The sequence below is a fragment of the Phoca vitulina genome, unplaced genomic scaffold, assembly GCF_004348235.1.
Source record: "Phoca vitulina isolate PV1807 unplaced genomic scaffold, GSC_HSeal_1.0 scaffold13, whole genome shotgun sequence".
In the NCBI taxonomy this organism is placed as follows: domain Eukaryota; kingdom Metazoa; phylum Chordata; class Mammalia; order Carnivora; family Phocidae; genus Phoca; species Phoca vitulina.
The window spans coordinates 6,371,150-6,387,648 of record NW_022589716.1 but is presented as its reverse complement, the minus strand read 5'-3'; the positions used below and the strand labels follow the sequence as shown (position 1 = coordinate 6,387,648).

The following is a 16,499-nucleotide window of genomic DNA, read 5'->3' as shown; positions in this document are numbered from 1 at the left end:
CCCTGGCATCAAGGGGCTGCCGTGCACCGTGCAGTCTGGATGACCTCAGCCCCTCATCTGTGCACTGTGGATGTGACCGACGTCCCAGCTCACGGAAGGGCCACTATGCAACCCAAGGCCCCTCGAAGTTTAGGGTTTAAGTGGCCTTGGCTGCCCGGGGAACTGCTCCCCGGTTCTGCTCGGGGCGAGGCGGCGGCCAGGGCGAGGGAGGCCTGGGCGGGTGCGTGCTCCGTGCCCACCGGCCCGGCCTGAGGGGACAGGGACCGGGGGCGCGGGGGGGGGGGGCCCTGCGCGAAGCAGGAGGGGGGGGGCGGGGGCCCCGGGGGGGGGGCCCCCCCGCCCCCCCCCCCCCCCCGGGGCCACAGAGCAGCCCAAGCCGCAGCGGGGCGGGAGGGGCGGCCAGTACCCACCCCGGATGTGCACGTCCCCGTCGGTCAGCAGCAGCACGGCTAGCGGGTGCACCTGGGAGGAGTCCCGCACGAAGACGCTGCCGTTGGACTTGACAGCCATGAAATACGTCAGCCATCGGCTCCGCAGCCGCGTGGCCTCCCTATGGAACAGAGCGCGGGGGTGAGCCCACCGTTCGGGCCCCGCCAGCCACCCGGCCCCGGCCCTGCCGGCCTCCTACCTGTTAATGGTCGACTTGTGCAGCAAGATGTTGCCTGATTTGGTCCTGTAAGTGACACTGTTGGGCTTGAACTTGCCCTGCCGGGTCACCTTGCCCTGCCTCACCTGCGAGGATCAAAGGAGAGAGGGGCGGGCTGAGCGAGGAGCCCGGGGTGGCGGAGGAGGCTGGGGCCCGCCGGGCCCTTCCCCGAGGTGGCACCTGGATGAGGTTGGGGTAGAGGCCCGCCATCAGCACACCCTTCACCAGCTCCTCCTCCTCGCTGTACTCGTTGCACTGGGCAGAGGCCAGGGTGCAGTCGGAGGGCTTCCCCACCAGGAAAGCCTCGTAAATGTTCTCCGAGAACTGCTTGATGAGTCCTGGGGAGGGGAGGGCGGGCTGAGCCTGCGGCCCCCTGAGCCACAAGGCCGGGGAACCCCGAGCCCGCGCCCTGGGCCAGTTGGGTGGGGGAGGGGGGCCCACTGACCGTGGATGAAGCGCAGGCTGGGGGCGTAGAGCAGATTCTCCTCCAGATAGTTCTCACGGGAGCTGCGGTCCTGCCAGCGCAGCACCTCCTCCCAGCCCGCCACGGCCCGCACGAAGGCCAGGTGGTCACTGCCGCTGTCGTGGCTCAACAGTGCCTTCACCTGGGAGGGAGCGGGAGGGGGCACCGAGGCCACAGGGTGAGGGCCAGCTGCGGCGGCTTTCCGGACAGGGGGCGGGGGAGGGGTGGGGGCTGACCTTGTCCACCTCCGCCCGGTTCTGCAGGCTACTGCTGAAGGGGTCCCGGGTGAGACAGGAGACGACCACCAGCAGCGGGTGCAGGCAGCGGAAGATGGCGGCCAGCACTATGGCCTTGGCCAGCCGGGGGTCGGTGGAGATGTGGGCCAGGCGCTGCCCCAGGGTGGTCAGGTACTCCCGCTGGTCCAGCACTCCTGCAACAGCTCAGCGGTCAGACTCGCCCTTGAGCGCCACGCTGCGGCGCGGCCCGGCCCGGCCCGGCCCCACTCACCGATCTCCTGGAGCAAGATCACAGCCTCGTCCACCGCCTTAATGTTTGGACTGTCCACGGCCTTGGAAAGGAACTCCACTGCCTACAGCGAGAAGCGGCCAGAGCCCGCCATGAGCCCCACCTCCCACCTTCCCTCACCAAGTCCAGCCCCGGCCCGGCCCCGCCTCTGGCGCACCGTCTTCTCGGGCATGTGGATTTTGGCTTGTAGCACCAGGTTCTCGAGGGGCGTGCGCAGAATCTCCGGCACTTGGAAAGGGACCATTTTCTCCAGCCGGCTCCGCGGGAACAGGTGGTAGGCAAAGCCTGACTGGCAGCGGCCTGCCCGGCCCCGGCGCTGGATCACATTGGCTCGTGACACCCACACAGTCTCCAGGCACGACACCTGGGGGAGGGGGCAGGTGAGCAGCGACGCAGAGGCCAGCAGGCCTTCCTCAGTGCTGCCCCTCGTCTGGCCTTCACCTCACTTAACCCCTCAACGGCCCCCCCACAACAGGGACACCGACAGCCCACGAGTGTGGCCTTCTCCGGACACACACGGCAAGTCCAAGGCTGATCGGGGCTGGGGGCCACCTCGGAACTTGTAGTTCTTCCCCCAGGGGCTGGCTGGGCCCGGGAGACGGGTGCCACCTTGGTCTTCAGGTCATAGCGTTCCTCCTTGTGCAGACCGCTGTCCACCACATGCACGATGTCATTGACTGTAATCGACGTCTCCGCGATATTGGTGGCCAAGACGATCTTGCGCACCCCAACTGGCGGCTGCTGGAATATGGCCTTCTGGTCCATCATGGGGATGTTGGAGTGCACTGGTGGGCAGCAAGAACACGCTGGTTATGGGTACTGCTTCTGCTCCCTGTGATGAGGGTACAGGGCAAGGATTTTGACCCCATTTTGATGAAACGGAGGCCCAGATCAAGAATACGTATATGCCCAGTCAAGGTGGAAAAGCCAGCCAGAGCAGGGCAGCCTGGTCAGAAATCCAGCCCCGAGTCCCAGCTGGGTGGGAGTCCCCAGGCCAGAGGGCCAGACTGGCGTCTGGGGGCAATCGCACCTCGCTCGCCCGCTCTCACCTGGCAGGATGAGGTACTTGCTCTCGTGCATGCCCAGGGCCTCCTGGAGGCGTTGCTGCACTCCTTTGATCTCCTGCCAACCAGGCAGGAAGCAGAGGATCCCACCTGTAAAGGGGCCCTGCAGGCATGAGCCGTCATTCTCGGCAGCTGGAGGGCAGGGTGGACACGGGGGCGGGGGGGAAAGCACCCACCTGGCTCCCCTCGGGCATCGATGTGCAGAACCAGATCCGTCACGAGGTCCAAATCGAGTGCACACTCATCCTCAGACTGGGGGCAGGGGGTGGGGGGAGAGGCCACAGTCACGGCCCCCGGGGAAGGACGCAGCCACTCTGTGACTCGGCGAGGCCAAGGCACTCAACAGTCACCCCCAACCCTCACCGCCCTCTCGCCCAGAAGCCCTGATCATTCTGTTTCTATCAAGGACACCAAGACTTGGGAGCACGGCCTTGCCCTCGGCCACGGCGCCACAGGGACAGGCAGGCGGGGAAGCCAGGGCAGAGGCCGGGGAGGGCGGGGGCGGGCGGGTCCCCTCACCTCGTGGTGCCGGTGCCGGTGCGGGTACTGGTGCTTGCCGAGCTTGGCCAGGATGTCCTCCAGGTAGTGCTCCTTGACCGGGTACATGAAGCCCGGCACCTTGATGACAGGGCAGCCGCCAAAGTAGCGGGAGAAGCGCTCGTTATCGCCCGTGGCGCTCATCAGCACTAGCCGCAGGGCCGGGTTGAGCCGCTGCAGGCCCTTGAGCAGAATCAGCAGGAAGTCTGTGTTCACGTCCCGCTCGTGGACCTCGTCCACAATGACATGGCTCACGCCCTCCAGGCTGGGGTTGCTCTGCAGCTTCCGCAGCAGGATGCCCACGGTGCAGAAGAGCAGGGCCCCGCCGCGGGCCGGGGGCTTGCTTTCCAACCGCACCTGGAAGCCCACGTTCCGGCGCAGAGAGGGGCCCAGTTCGTGGCTGACCCGCTGTGCCACGGACACGGCAGAGATGCGGCGCGGCTGGGTGATGATCACGTTGCAGCGGGCGCCGCGGCCCTCGGTCACGTAGCGCTCCAGCAGCAGCTGGGGGATGCGCGTGGTCTTGCCGCAGCCCGTGTCCCCAGAGATGACCACCACCGGGTGCTGCTCGATGGCATTGAGGATGGTGTCCCGATGCGGGTCCACGGGGAGCTGGGGGGCCTCCTGCCAGACTGGCCCTCGCCGCCGCCACAGCTCCAGCAAGTTCTGGCTCAGACGTACCTCCTCTGCCTCTGACAGGGGCACGTAGGGCTTGCCTGTGATAGGGTCACTCAGGGGCCCTGAGTCCTTGCCCAAGGGCAAGATGTCCTCGCTCTGCAGCCGGAGCTCCGGGGAGATCCAGGAACTGTCCACAGGGTACTGAGGGATGGGAGAAGCAAGCACAACGGTGAAAGACCGATACCTTCCTCCTCATTCACTCGCGATACCCTCCACACGGTTCACCGGGGCCGGACGCCGAGGCCTGGCCCGCTGGTGGGGGACTCCGTGCACGACTGCCCGAGGATGTTCTCGGGCAAAGACAGGGCTGCTCGGGGCAAGGGTGCTCCCGGGCTCCGGCCTCAGCGGGGACAACGGGCAGGTAGCACGCCCGTGGCACGCGTGGAGCCTTTCCGTCAGGAGAAGCTGGAGGCGGGCAGGGGGCGGGGGTGGGGCGGCGCTCTCGGCTCTCTTACATGGTTCAGGAAGGTCTCTATCTTTCGGAGGATGGGCTCAGGCACCTGGATGGTGCACGGCCGGCGCTGCGTCTCGCCCAGCTCACGCAAGGAGGCCAGGTTATACATGGCATGGGTAAGCGGCTCGTTGTTGCGGTCCACCAGGCCCAGGCTCTGCAGCGGGGACAAGCACAGCTCGCTCTGGGGCCCTGCCTCCCCAGAACCAGCGCAAACAGGCTCAGGAGCTTGAGAGAAATCACACAGAACTGCTTCTCTAAGAGAGTTTGGTTTTTAGCAGACATTGTACAGAAAAGAGTAATTAGAAACCTGGAAAATGCAAATCTCCACCCGTCCCAAAATTTAACTAGTTAAAATCATTCCAATAAAAACAAGCCCTGACATGTCCAAGAGGAATGCCCCTCAGAAACCTGTCCTTGAGCAGCGGGGGCCCCCACAACAGCCCAATCTCGCCTCTACGAGTTCCCAGCACGGACCACTAAGCCAGGAGGGCCAGGCTCTCACTGACCCCATCGCAGCCCCACAGCACCCGTTTTCACTACCTCCAAAGCACACCCCCTTCCCCCCACAACCTTTCTGGTCCACATGGCACCCGTTCCACCTGTGACCCCATCATACGAACACAGGTGGACTTTCCTAGAAGCGTCTATTCACACGACTCGATAAACACTGCATCTTGCTTCCCTCCCCAGACCTAACCCACGGCATCCCGGCACCTCCAGCAGGCGTGCAAAACCGGTCGTCCTTCCCTAGTCCTGTGTGCCTGTCCCCTGTGCTATCGGGACTGCTCGCCCCCTAAAGCTCCAAGACTCCCCCCCTCCCTTCAGGAACACTGTCCCCATGGGGGCTCGCCCCCTCTGCGCTCATGACCAACCTCAAGCACAAGCATCTAGTCCCTGGGCCACGGAGGCGCCCACACAGACACCTCGCCCCCAGAGAGGCTTCCACCTCTCCCAGGCCTGCGGGTTTCCCTGTGGCCTCGGAGCAGCGGCCAGCCCGGGCCTGTCTCCGCACCGCTGCCACCCAGGAGCTGGCTCCTCCCGACGACACGGCTGGCCCGCGCTGCGAGGCTCCCGATCACCCGTGCCCGTGGCCATCCGGCTAAAGTCAGACTTCCGCCAGGTGCCGTCCATCAGCCCCCGTTCTGCCCTCCGGAGCCACAGGTTCCTGTACCTCTCCCTCTTCTTAAAGATTTTACTGATTGATTCATTCAGTCACTCGCTGGTTTATTTGAGTGAGAGCGCACCCACACGCACGCGGGGGGCGGGGCAGAGGAGAACCCGCGAGCAGACTCCCTGCTGAGCGCGGAGCCCAAGCACCGGGCCTCGATCCCAGCACCGAGATCATGACCTGAGCTGAAACCAAGAGTCGGACGCTTAACCGACTGCACCCCCAGGCGCCCCGATCCCTCCTCCATTCTCCAGGCTCTCGCTACCTCTCACCATCAGTTGGGTCTAAAATGGGGTTCCCGGAGCCGAACGCGCACCAAAGGCATGTCTGAGCAGAGCAGAGGGCAGGGCCGCCTCACTCTCTTGCTCTGCACACTAAGCCTGTGCCGATGGGGTTCAGATCACCCCCTTCTCGGGCAGTCACGGCTCTGCTGGCTCCCACTGCGGGGCACAGGTGGCCTCCGCAGCCTCTTCACGGGAACCGCCTCACCTTGGGCTTCACGGAATCTTCGATCTCCATCCCAGGTAACGCCTTATGATCCGTTTTGCCCACAAAGCCCAGGTAATTCAGACCTTTCTAGACACCAAGTCTGCCACTCAGCACAGGCACCATTCCCCCAGCTTTGTGCCATTCAGAAAAACAGGCGGGTCCCCTCCGGCTTCAGCTGGGTGCCGACAACACCCGGAAAAGGCTGAGCCCGCAGGCAAAGCACCTTCGCAGCGAGCGTGAGGGCCTCCGGAAGGCAGCAGCCACAGCCGGACGAGCAAGGCTCGGGCCCCAGATGCTTCTGTGCTCGGGCCAAAGGCCCGGGGTGGTGGATTTCGTTTCCTGGAGAACGGGACCGATCCGCCAAGGGTAGGGGAGCTCCAAGCCTCTGACACATCAGGCCAGGGACCCGCCCGACTCACCTTCAGTTTCTTGCAGGCCAGGGCTGCCGCCTTATTCTCAGCCTCTGCTTTGCGGCGCCCTTTGGCGACAAAGGTCATGGGACAGGGCCAGAGCAGAGTGAGGGTGGACAGCTTGGTCTTGGTGCCCACAGTATGGAACTGCATGAGGTTCTACACGGAAGGCAAGAGAAATGGCTATAGAAAGGCAGAGAATGCGGTTCTCAGGATGCCAAGGAACCCAGAGGTGGAATTAACCCCCATCGCAGCAAGTGCCAAACATTGGCCACACGAGACGGGCCACTGGGCAGCAGAAGCAAGCCCCGACAGGGCCGCAGCTCCCAGGGCAGGGGCTGGCGTCTCCGGCTGTCCCGTGGTTTCACGCCCGAAGTCAGTGTCTGGGCAGTGCCGCCACCTGCCCTCCTAGCCCACGGTGCTCTTGGCACCTTCAAAGCAAACAGGCGTGGCGGCAGCTGTGGGTCGAACCTGTCAGCCTGAGCCAGAACCAGGCACATTCTGGGGGTGCATGAAGGCCTTACCCCTGGGGAGGAGCTGTGCCGACCGAAGCCCTGAGCCCAGCCACAGAGATGAAATTCAACCTCAGCCAGAGAGCGCCACCCCGACCCCACCCCTGCCAGCCACCCCGGACCAAACTCGGGTCTCCCGCTCCCACGGTGCCAGCCCACCCCCCGAACTCCCACACCAACTTCCATTCACTCCTGGCTGCTTCACCCCCTTCACAGTCCAAGGACCCCGAGCCCCCCCGACTGGCTTAGGTGCGGGCTGAGGGTACAGGTAACCTCGGCCTTCCCAGCTTCCCTCCTACCTGGTCCCGGAGACGAGCAGACACAACCAAGCCAGCTCCCCACCCACACGCACTTCTAGGAGACCCGACTCACCTTAGCTGTGGAGGACGATGTTGCTATCTGAATCACTTTAGCCAGAAGGTTCTTGGGAAGCGGAAACTGGGTCAGGGCCCTGATAGCACTGTCGTCGTCTGTCATTTCAAAGGAACCCCCCCTGGGAGGACCAAAAGTTCAGGTGAAAAAGCTCTATCTCTTCCTGCGCCCATTTCACCTCAGGCTCTGAGGCCCAGGGGGGCTAGGACACTGCAGGGGGGCAGCAGGAGGTATGGAAAAAACAGCAGGCCCGGCGTCTTCGCGTGGCCCCTGATCTTCTCAGACACACAGCATGACTGACGCTCCCTCAGTTTCCCCAGATAACTGAGGGCAGGGGGCAGGGGCCCAGGGGCAGGCAGAGTAGTGGCTGGGCCTCGGAGGGACTCAAGTGTGACCCGGAGGGAGGGTCCCTGCTGTTGTTCTGCAGAAGCCCAGCCACACAGCAGAACGGCAGACGTGCCGATATGAATAACGGGACACACAGGCGGAGACGCAGGGCAGGGACCCTCCCATTTTAGAGAAGGCTCCCAGGGAACATCACCCATCCCCATGTCAAGGTGCAGCCAGCTTCCCTGCATCCCCCACGTCCAGCTGTACCTCGAGTCCCTGAGTGGGGTGTGGGAGTCCTGCTGGGTCATGGACAGGAAGTCAGTGACATCAATGGTCCCCTCTTCCAGCTCTTCTTCCTCATCCTCCTCTTCTTCCCGGCCCAAGGAGCGGGACAGGCCCCCAGGTCCCCCTGGCCGGATGCTCTCAGGGTTCAGCTGCCGCCAGGAAGTAGGTGGCATGGTGGGTTCTGGGCGCCACCAGCTGTCAGCCGGAGAGCCAAAGCGATCAGCTAGCACGCGGTATTTGGCTGCGTCAAACAGCTCATTTCGGGGACCCAGCAGGCCCCAGCCCTGGGGTGGGGGGGGAAGGAATGTTGTGAGGGCCCATCCTCGTGCCTCAGTCTGCCCAGAACCTGCCCCCTTACACTGTTAAGTCCCCTAGGCATGAGCCATACCTTTGCACCCGTCCGCCTGCCTCAGTCCCCAAGCCACAACTGGGCATCAAGAGGGCACGTATGATGTCTAGCTCTGACACATGAAAATGACAAGGTAAACTCTTACAGCTATTAGACAAAAAAACTGGGGGGAAAAAAAAACCCAAACCCCACAGGCAATGGAAAAGCTGATACATTCACAAAGTGATCTAGAAAGCTTCAGTGAATACAGCAGTTAAGAGAAATGGAGCCCACCTCACAAAACAGATCTATCTCTGGTCTGACCTAAGAATCCTATGCTGAGAACATATTCTAGAAATAACCTGGGATGCTTATAAAGCCATTCATACAAAATATATTATCTTAAAATGTATCACAGCTTCATTCTCTTCTAGACAGAATACCAAATAAAACTTGCTGAGTCTCTAGCACGCATAAAGCAACATGCTGGCTACCCTGAGCATCATCAGGAAAGACGGGACCTGGTCCCTGCCTGCAAGAAACTCCGAATCCACAAGGCAGAAGAGAAATGCAGATGACTAGGGTCTAAGGAACCACACTGAGAAGCCAGATGAACATAAGTAACATAATTCCAATCCAAGTCTGGCTAAGCTGCTCGGGCATTTGACAAGAGCACACTCAGTAACCCCCGTGCTGCTGGCAACAGGCACCGAGCAGGAGGGCAACGCTTAATAAACACTCTGGTTCGGAAGGCGAAAGGAAGGAGCTGCGGAACGGTGAGTGCCGACGTCGGGGAATAAAAAGGCTGCGAACTCCCATGTGAACAAAGGATTCCCGTAACAACAAAAACATCCATCCGATTAAACAACAGGCAAAGAACTTCAGACATTTCTCCAAAGAGATACAGATGGAATAAACACAAGATGCAAATGCAGTCTCAAAACTTAGAGCTCTCTTTGGGGCGCCTGGGTGGCTCAGTTGGTTAAGCGACTGCCTTCGGCTCAGGTCACGATCCTGGAGACCCTGGATCGAGTCCCGCATCAGGCTCCCTGCTCGGCAGGGAGTCTGCTTCTCCCTCTGACCCTCCCCCCTCTCATGTACTCACTCTCTCTCATTCTCTCTCTCTCAAATAAATAAATAAAATCTTTAAAAAAAAAAAAAAAAAAAAACTTAGAGCTCTTTGGGGCGCCTGGGCGGCTCAGTCATTAAGCGTCTGCCTTCGGCTCAGGTCATGGTCCCGGGGTCCTGGAATTGAGCCCCACATCGGGCTCCTTGCTCGGCGGGAAGCTTGCTTCTCCCTCCCCCATTCCCCCTGCTTGTGTTCCCTCTCTCGCTGTGTCTCTCTGTCAAATAAATAAATAAAATCTTTAAAAAAACAAACAAACAAAAAACTTAGAGCTCTTTGCAGCATGGCACAAAATGATACATACGGGCACAAATCCTCAAAATCCACTCCCACCTGATTTAGGTACATTTGGGGTAAAAAAACCTGTTCTCCCCCCCAAAGAACCAAGTACTGTATGTGACTACGGAACTTCATCTTCCACAAATTCATTGTCGGCTTGGTTTAATGTTCTTTAGAGCTTCTGCCACATCTTCAACTCCATCAGGTCAAAAAGAAGAGTTTATGAAAGCAGTCCCTTCCCCCCCACCATCCCAGAAGGAGATTTCATTTGGCTCTAAAGCAGCTCCCTGTGATCTGTAGCTCTGAGTTTCCCAAGGGGAAGACAACAGAAGGACACTGAGAGAAGATGCTTCTGGGAGCTGTGAAGAGTTCACAGAACTACCTCCTCCTGACAGTCAGAGACAAGGACTGGGGATGTGAAAAGCAAACACTGTCTTCTGTTGCATTCTGTCCTTTGCAGCTACTCTATACAAGATCTACCATCAGGGTGTGATATCTTACATACTGAGAAAACACTGTGCAGTTAACACAAATTTAAGAATTTACCTTAAAAAAAAAGAGAGAGGAAAAAGATGCTCAACATCAGTACCCCTCAGGGAAATGCCAATCAAAACCAAGAGATCCCACCTCACACCCACGAGGACAGCTACTAAAACCACCACCCAGAGCGCTGGTACAGAGGTAGCGAGACTGTGCCCCGGTGGCAGGAACGTGAAACGGTGCAGCCCCCGTGGAAGAAGTATGGCGATTCCTTAAAAAAGCTGAGAACAGAACTACTGTACGATCCAACAATTCCATTTCTGGGAACAGAAAGCAGTGTCCCGAAGAGAGTGTCTGGACACTCGTGGTCACAGCAGCCTTATTCACAAGAGCCAGAGGTGGAAACCACCAAAGTGCCCATCAGTGCACGACGCAGCACACCCACACCACGGAGCGCTCCTCGGCTTTCAGGAGGAGGGAGGTTCTGACACGAGCCACGGGAACGGACCTTGAGGACACCACGCGAAGTACGATAAGCGAGCCACAAAGAGACAGATACTGTTTGATTCCACTTCTATGAGGAGATGAAATCCCTGAGGAGGCAAATTCATAGAAAGAGGCAGTAGAATGGCGGCTGCTGGGGGTTGAGGGGAAGAGGTAGGGGATCTGCTGTTTACTGTGTATGGTGTTTCAGTTTTGCAAGGTGAAAAAGTTCTGGAGACCGGTTGCACAATGCTTAATGCTATGCTTAATACTACTCAACTGCTGAAAAGTGGTTAAGATGGTAAATTTTACATGTTGTGTAACTTACCACAATTCAACAAACATACAAACAAAAGAGAGGCTATGAGCAGAGCGGAGATAGAGACAGAGAAAGGGCGGGGAGGAACGTGACCTTGACTTGCTGCACACAGGCCACCTTCAAACATGCAAAGAATCTCTCAGCCTCGGCACTACTGATGCAGAAAGGGGACAGAGACGAGAAGGGGGCGTGGGGCCCCAGCAAGGAAGAGGGCCCTCCCTCCTCAGATGCAGGGAGCAGGCGGGGACAGTGAAGGCCTGGGGATTCAGTGGGAGAGAATCTGAAGGAATACCCGCCCTACAGCTTTGTCCCCATTGGAGCAGAAATAAAGACCGAGGAGTCCGAGCAAGATTCAAGGTTGGCGCAGCCACAAAGGGAGCCAATTAGGGATGGACAGAAAAGCTGGTGAGCAGCACCGAAGGGCTCGTTAACTACTGGGTAACCAAGAACCTGAAAGCAGCCCGTCCCCAACCACTGAGGAGCGACAGAAGCAACGCCCGTGCGTCCGTTACAAGGAACAGACAACTGTGTGGGTGCACGGAAAACCCACGGGAAATCACTGGAAAAGAAAAACCAAAACCAAAATGGAAGTGTAGCCACGGTGCCGTACCAAGGGCGCATTTTTCATCAAGAGCTCTCCTCTGTGTTTTCTGAAACCACAGACAGTAGAAAACTACCGTGGCAAAAAACCAAACCAAACGCAAACACCCAAGTATTCCCTTGTTGTCTGCACAGCAAGAAAAGCAGCACGAGGTGGGAAGGACAGGGGAGTGAGTGAACACCCGTCAACCTCCACCGAGAGGCACCTGGTACCAGAAAGCCCATCAGAGCCTGGGGCGAGGACCTTCCCAGGATGGAGGGTGGCCTGGCTCTCTCGCCAGGGGAGGGTCACCTTGAAGAGCTGGCAGGCCGCTGCTGCCGCCTGCCGCTCGGCGTCGATCTTCTTGCTGCCATAGCCTTCGACCTCCACGCTCTTGGGCCACTTTATGTGGAGGGTGACTTTCTGGGGAAGAGAAGAGAGAATCAGGACCGCGGCCTTTCCAGACTGCAGCGCTGCCGCACGTCACACAGGGCTGCTGTGGGCCTGAAGGCAGCAGAGCCGAGTGCAGGCAGCACTCCATGCCCACGGCTAAGCCCCGTGAGGCTCTAACCGGCCCACCCTCAAGCCGTTCATCCCACCTCAAGTTGTTTTGCTTCTTCAAAGTGCCATGTTCTAGCCAGAGAGCAAGGTGGGACCCATCTTTATTATTAAAAATCTTCATTCAGAATGGTCTGCCTGCATGCTTCTGTGAGTCCCAGGACCTACGAGACTCTAGGAACAGGAATTTTTATCAACTCTGACCCTCTGCAGTCCCAGTTATTCAACAGGAACCAGAACCGGGGGTCAGTGCAGAGGCCGGTCATACCCAAGATGGGAACTCCTCACCTTATCTCCCCTGTGTTCCCTTTCTCTAAATCAGGCTCTTTTTCAGACCTAGCTTTGAGAGTCTCTGCTGACCATTTTCAATTCACGAAACCCACTTTATGGGCTTCCCTGACAAAGAAACCTGAGGGAGAAAAGGGCAGGCAGCCTCTTTCCTGAGAGTCACACCAACATGTCTCCCAGCCACCAGTCAGTTTTACCTTTTTCTTCGGTCCATTCGTGTGCACGTAGACCAGTTTGTCTTTTGCATGTGAGATGCCGAGGGCTCTTCCAATTACACTGTTGAGAAGGTTTTTGGGCTGTGGGAACTCTTTTAATAGGTCCCTAGAAGCTAAGAAAATAAGAACAAAAGCATTACAGTTGCTCTTTTTCTTTTAAAAACTCCATGGGGTGTGTATCAGGACAACCCCGGGCTGGATACTGAGGATGTTGGCTCATGACCCCAAACCACCCAGGAGCATCTTGGTAAAGGAGGGAGGAATGGCTTCAGGGTTTACAGGGGACGGTAAACGTGCACGACCAGACCCACTTGCACAACCATTTCCTGAAGGAGAAGGACCAGTGAGCCACACACCACAGAGGAGGACCAGCCAGCATCCTCTCCCCCATAAGCTCCTGATTTAATACATCAGCTACAGAAGCCGAGGCGGCAACAAACCCCCCTTGTCTGAAAGAAGGTACTGAACAAAAAACAAAACAAAACTCCACCACACACACAAACTGGAGATCAAGACAATGCGAGGCCCCTCCTAAAACAAACGACACACAAAAGGGAGGGTTGGTCCCAAAGTCTGAATACCAGGCCCTAGCTCTCAATTGCACCTCAACATCCTGCAAAAGGCCTCGTAGAGCCAGATTATATGTAGGGACATTGATCAGGGATCTCCACAGCTGAGACACAGGAAATAAGCTATTCCTTCCCCAAGTTCAAGTGGAATCAAGTGGAGGCAGGATGCATCAGACACCCTGAGAAGTAGCTCACTTTTTTTCACTTGTACTTTGGATCGATCCCAGAATACAAATGGGTGAGATGTCCAACTAGAGGCAGCTTGTGCCAGACACAAGGCTCAGCCAGGCCTTGAAGAAGCCTGCTGGGAGCAGCTAAAAACAGAAATAAGGGCCCCAAAGCGCCAAAGTGGCCCTTCAAGAGATGCGGGGTCAGAGACTGGCAGAGGAGATGGGGAAACCTTTTCATTCTCCACCCACAGTCTCTGGTGTTATATTTGGCTTTAAACCAGCTCCAAAAAGACAAACTTTGTACACATGCCCCTGCACGCATCAGTCATAAATCACCCAGGGAGATTTTTCACCACAATGGCCACCCTGACCCCCAACAGGCACTTAAGAATGGTGGTGATGTTGGGGAAGCCTCTATTTTGACGAAGCTCCCCACAGGAGTCCTGATGTAACCCGAGTCCTGGGTTGAGACTGTTTCCCTGGAGCAGATGACTGTCAACTGGCCAAGAAGGAGGATTCTGACTCTGTCTCCCTCTAAAGAACTTACAAAGCAACTGAGACTCAAGCAGTTAAGGCTGGTATTTAAGTAGACTCAAAGGGCTTCCCACAGAGGGACCCAAAGTTAAGGAGCCCCCTAGACCCCCAGGCACAACAGATGCGCACTGGTCGCCCCTCCAGCTCTACAGGAATGGAGGAGGTTGGCTCTCTATCCGTGGTTGATGGGCAGGGATGCTCTCACCAGTCTCATTCCCCGCGCTATTCAGGAGACACAACGCTGGGAATCACTCTGTCTCCACCTCAAATCCTCAAGTACCAAGTGTAGCTTGGGCTCTTTTCCCACACTGGTGAGGGTGCGCTTACCCTTGATGCTCTAACCCTTGACCACCCATTCGGGCAGCACGTGGATGTTTTCCTGTTGTCCCCCACGCCCTCGAGGTCCCGTGCCTCTCACCTATTCTCGCCTGGTGCAGGCGCTCCGGTCCCCGAACCTCCGCGCCCGGGGTCCACTTGGGCCTGTGCCACACCGAGCTTTACAACAGCAGCGCTGCGGCCCGCCAGCGGCCGGCGGTCTCGGCCACTAGCGGAGAGGGGCCCCGGCCCGCCAGGCCCGACCCAGGCCCGCGCCCCCAGCTCTGCCAGCCCCGGCAGCCAAGGACGTCGCGGCGTGGCCGCCCCGACCCTCACCGTTCACCATGCTTCCGTCGCCTTCCCCGGGGCCGCTAGGGGCTACCCCTGCCTCGGCGGCCTCCTTTGTGCGATCGGGGTGGGCGCAGCCTGACGAGAGGCCGCGCGAGCGTCCCTGTCGCCCGGTGGCGCGGGGGCCCGGCGGTCGCAGGCGTGGAGAGACGCCGGCAGCCAGCGCCATGAGCCTCCTGGCGGCCGCCATCGCGCTCCCGCCGCCGCCCGCGGGCCCGGAGCCGGGAAGGGAAGGCCGGGGGGGCGGGAGCAGCGGCCCGCGCGCCCCCTGGCGGCCGGGAGGACCGGGGACGGGGGCCAGCCGAGGCGGTCCCAGCGCCCGGGTTCCTCAGCAGGGGCCTCCCGCGTCCTGGGCTTGTCACCTGGCGGGCAGCCTGGGACGGCTGGCACCCAGCTGAATTCACTGCCCCGGCAAAGCCAAACCCACAGACCCGTCGTCTGAATCGGGGGCAAGAAGACGAAAAGGGACTTTTTGGGAAAAGTTCAGGCCTTAGCTCAATCAACGTCCATCCAAGGAGATGAACTCCAGGTTCCCTCTAGGTCCCACCCATTGCTCATAAATACCTCTCACATGCCCTGGCAAATTGGCTTGCACTCCAGACGGAAGAGGGAGGATAACCACTAAACCAGGGCACCCCCATCTCATTTCATGGCTTACAAAGTAAACCTGATGAAGAATCCGGATCTGGGACAGGCAAGACCTCCTGAACATAAGCAGACCACTTTTAATTCCAGGGCTGGAGTCAAAGTTGAAAAATACCAGACTTGGATAACGTGCCCAAGAACTGAGCTGGTCCAGCAGTGTGAATCTGAAGCTGCTGCTCCTTACTTGTTTGAAAGTCAAATGGGATTCTATTTCCAAACTACTATGCCTGGGTTCCAGCCAGGCTCGCTCCCCTTCTGCCTCGTATGGCATTGAGGAACAGAAATTTGGCTCAGCTGGGTTTAACAGAGTCTGCATGCTGGGGCAGCGACAGCAAGGGGCTTGGTTAGAGGCTGGCAGGGCAGCTGGGGATACACTGGGAGGGAGGGTTTGTTTGTGTGTTTGTTTTATAATTCTAGATCTGACTCTGAAGACTCCTGGAGAGCTTGTGAAAACACTGCTGGGAGCCACCCCCAAGTTTCTGACTCATTAGGTCTGGAGTGGAACCCAGGAATCTGCATTTTTAACAAGTTCCCAGATGATAATGAGACTGCTGGTCTGGGACCTCACTCAGAACTGCTGGCCTATGGCAAGAACATAGCCTATGAGTCCTAATACTTGGGCTTAGTCCAAGCTCTGTCACTTGCCAGCTGTGAACCTTGGGCAGTTTCATCAGTTGGGAAAATGAGGACATACTTGATCTCATTTGGTACAACTGTGGTCAGGATAAACTGGGAATGTGTGGAAGGCGGCTCTGCAGAGTGCTCTGTTAGAGAAGCCCCTCCACTGAGGTCTGAGACAACAGACCCGGGGCTGGATGCGGCAGCTTCAACTCCCACTCCTCTATTCCCTCCTCAGTGGGCTTTTAGCAGGAAAGGGGCAAAAGGGAAGGTGACCTTGGCGGCAGTGATCTGACCTCCCAAGGGGACACCACCATCCATATCACACGCCCTTATCCAGATCATCCACCTTGGGATGGTGAGACCCTTGTGATTTCACAATGGCTTTGACTTTGGCCAAGTGTCACTCTAATTGGCCAAAAGCCAAAGCATCCACCCAGCTTCAGGGTAGTTTTCAAGGACTGTTAGCAGCCCAAATTCCCTCAAAAGAATCTAGAAGCTTACCAAGCCTGATAATGGCATTAGGGGCTGAGGCCAAATTTTGAAAATGGTGGTGTCTGAAAGCTGAAGGAGACAAAAGCCTAGACAGAAAGCCCCCCCCACCCCCTCACCCCCCTGGAAAGCAGGGCCTGGGCCCATCATGGTGCTGCAGCAAGTCCTCAGTATAGCACTCTGTTCGACAGCCACTTAGTCAGGCTAAGGTCGGAATGC

The 16,499-nt window shown here is 58.3% G+C and overlaps 1 protein-coding gene across 1 annotated transcript; it reads right to left on the bottom strand.

Moving 5' to 3' along the window:
- Positions 1-89: 89 nt before the first annotated feature.
- On the bottom strand, positions 90-14,729 carry DHX30 (DExH-box helicase 30). The gene is made up of 19 exons (XM_032412136.1): positions 14,514-14,729; positions 12,572-12,702; positions 11,841-11,951; positions 7,916-8,217; positions 7,319-7,439; positions 6,444-6,593; positions 4,369-4,521; positions 3,218-4,054; positions 2,875-2,950; positions 2,684-2,788; positions 2,244-2,419; positions 1,792-1,998; positions 1,617-1,698; positions 1,346-1,539; positions 1,092-1,251; positions 827-984; positions 629-732; positions 364-550; positions 90-248 (listed from the first exon to the last, which is right to left on the bottom strand). Exons 1-19 carry the CDS (start codon positions 14,713-14,715, stop codon positions 90-92), a joined length of 3,615 nt encoding a protein of 1,204 aa, XP_032268027.1. The 5' UTR covers positions 14,716-14,729.
- Between the last annotated feature and the right edge of the window lie 1,770 nt (positions 14,730-16,499).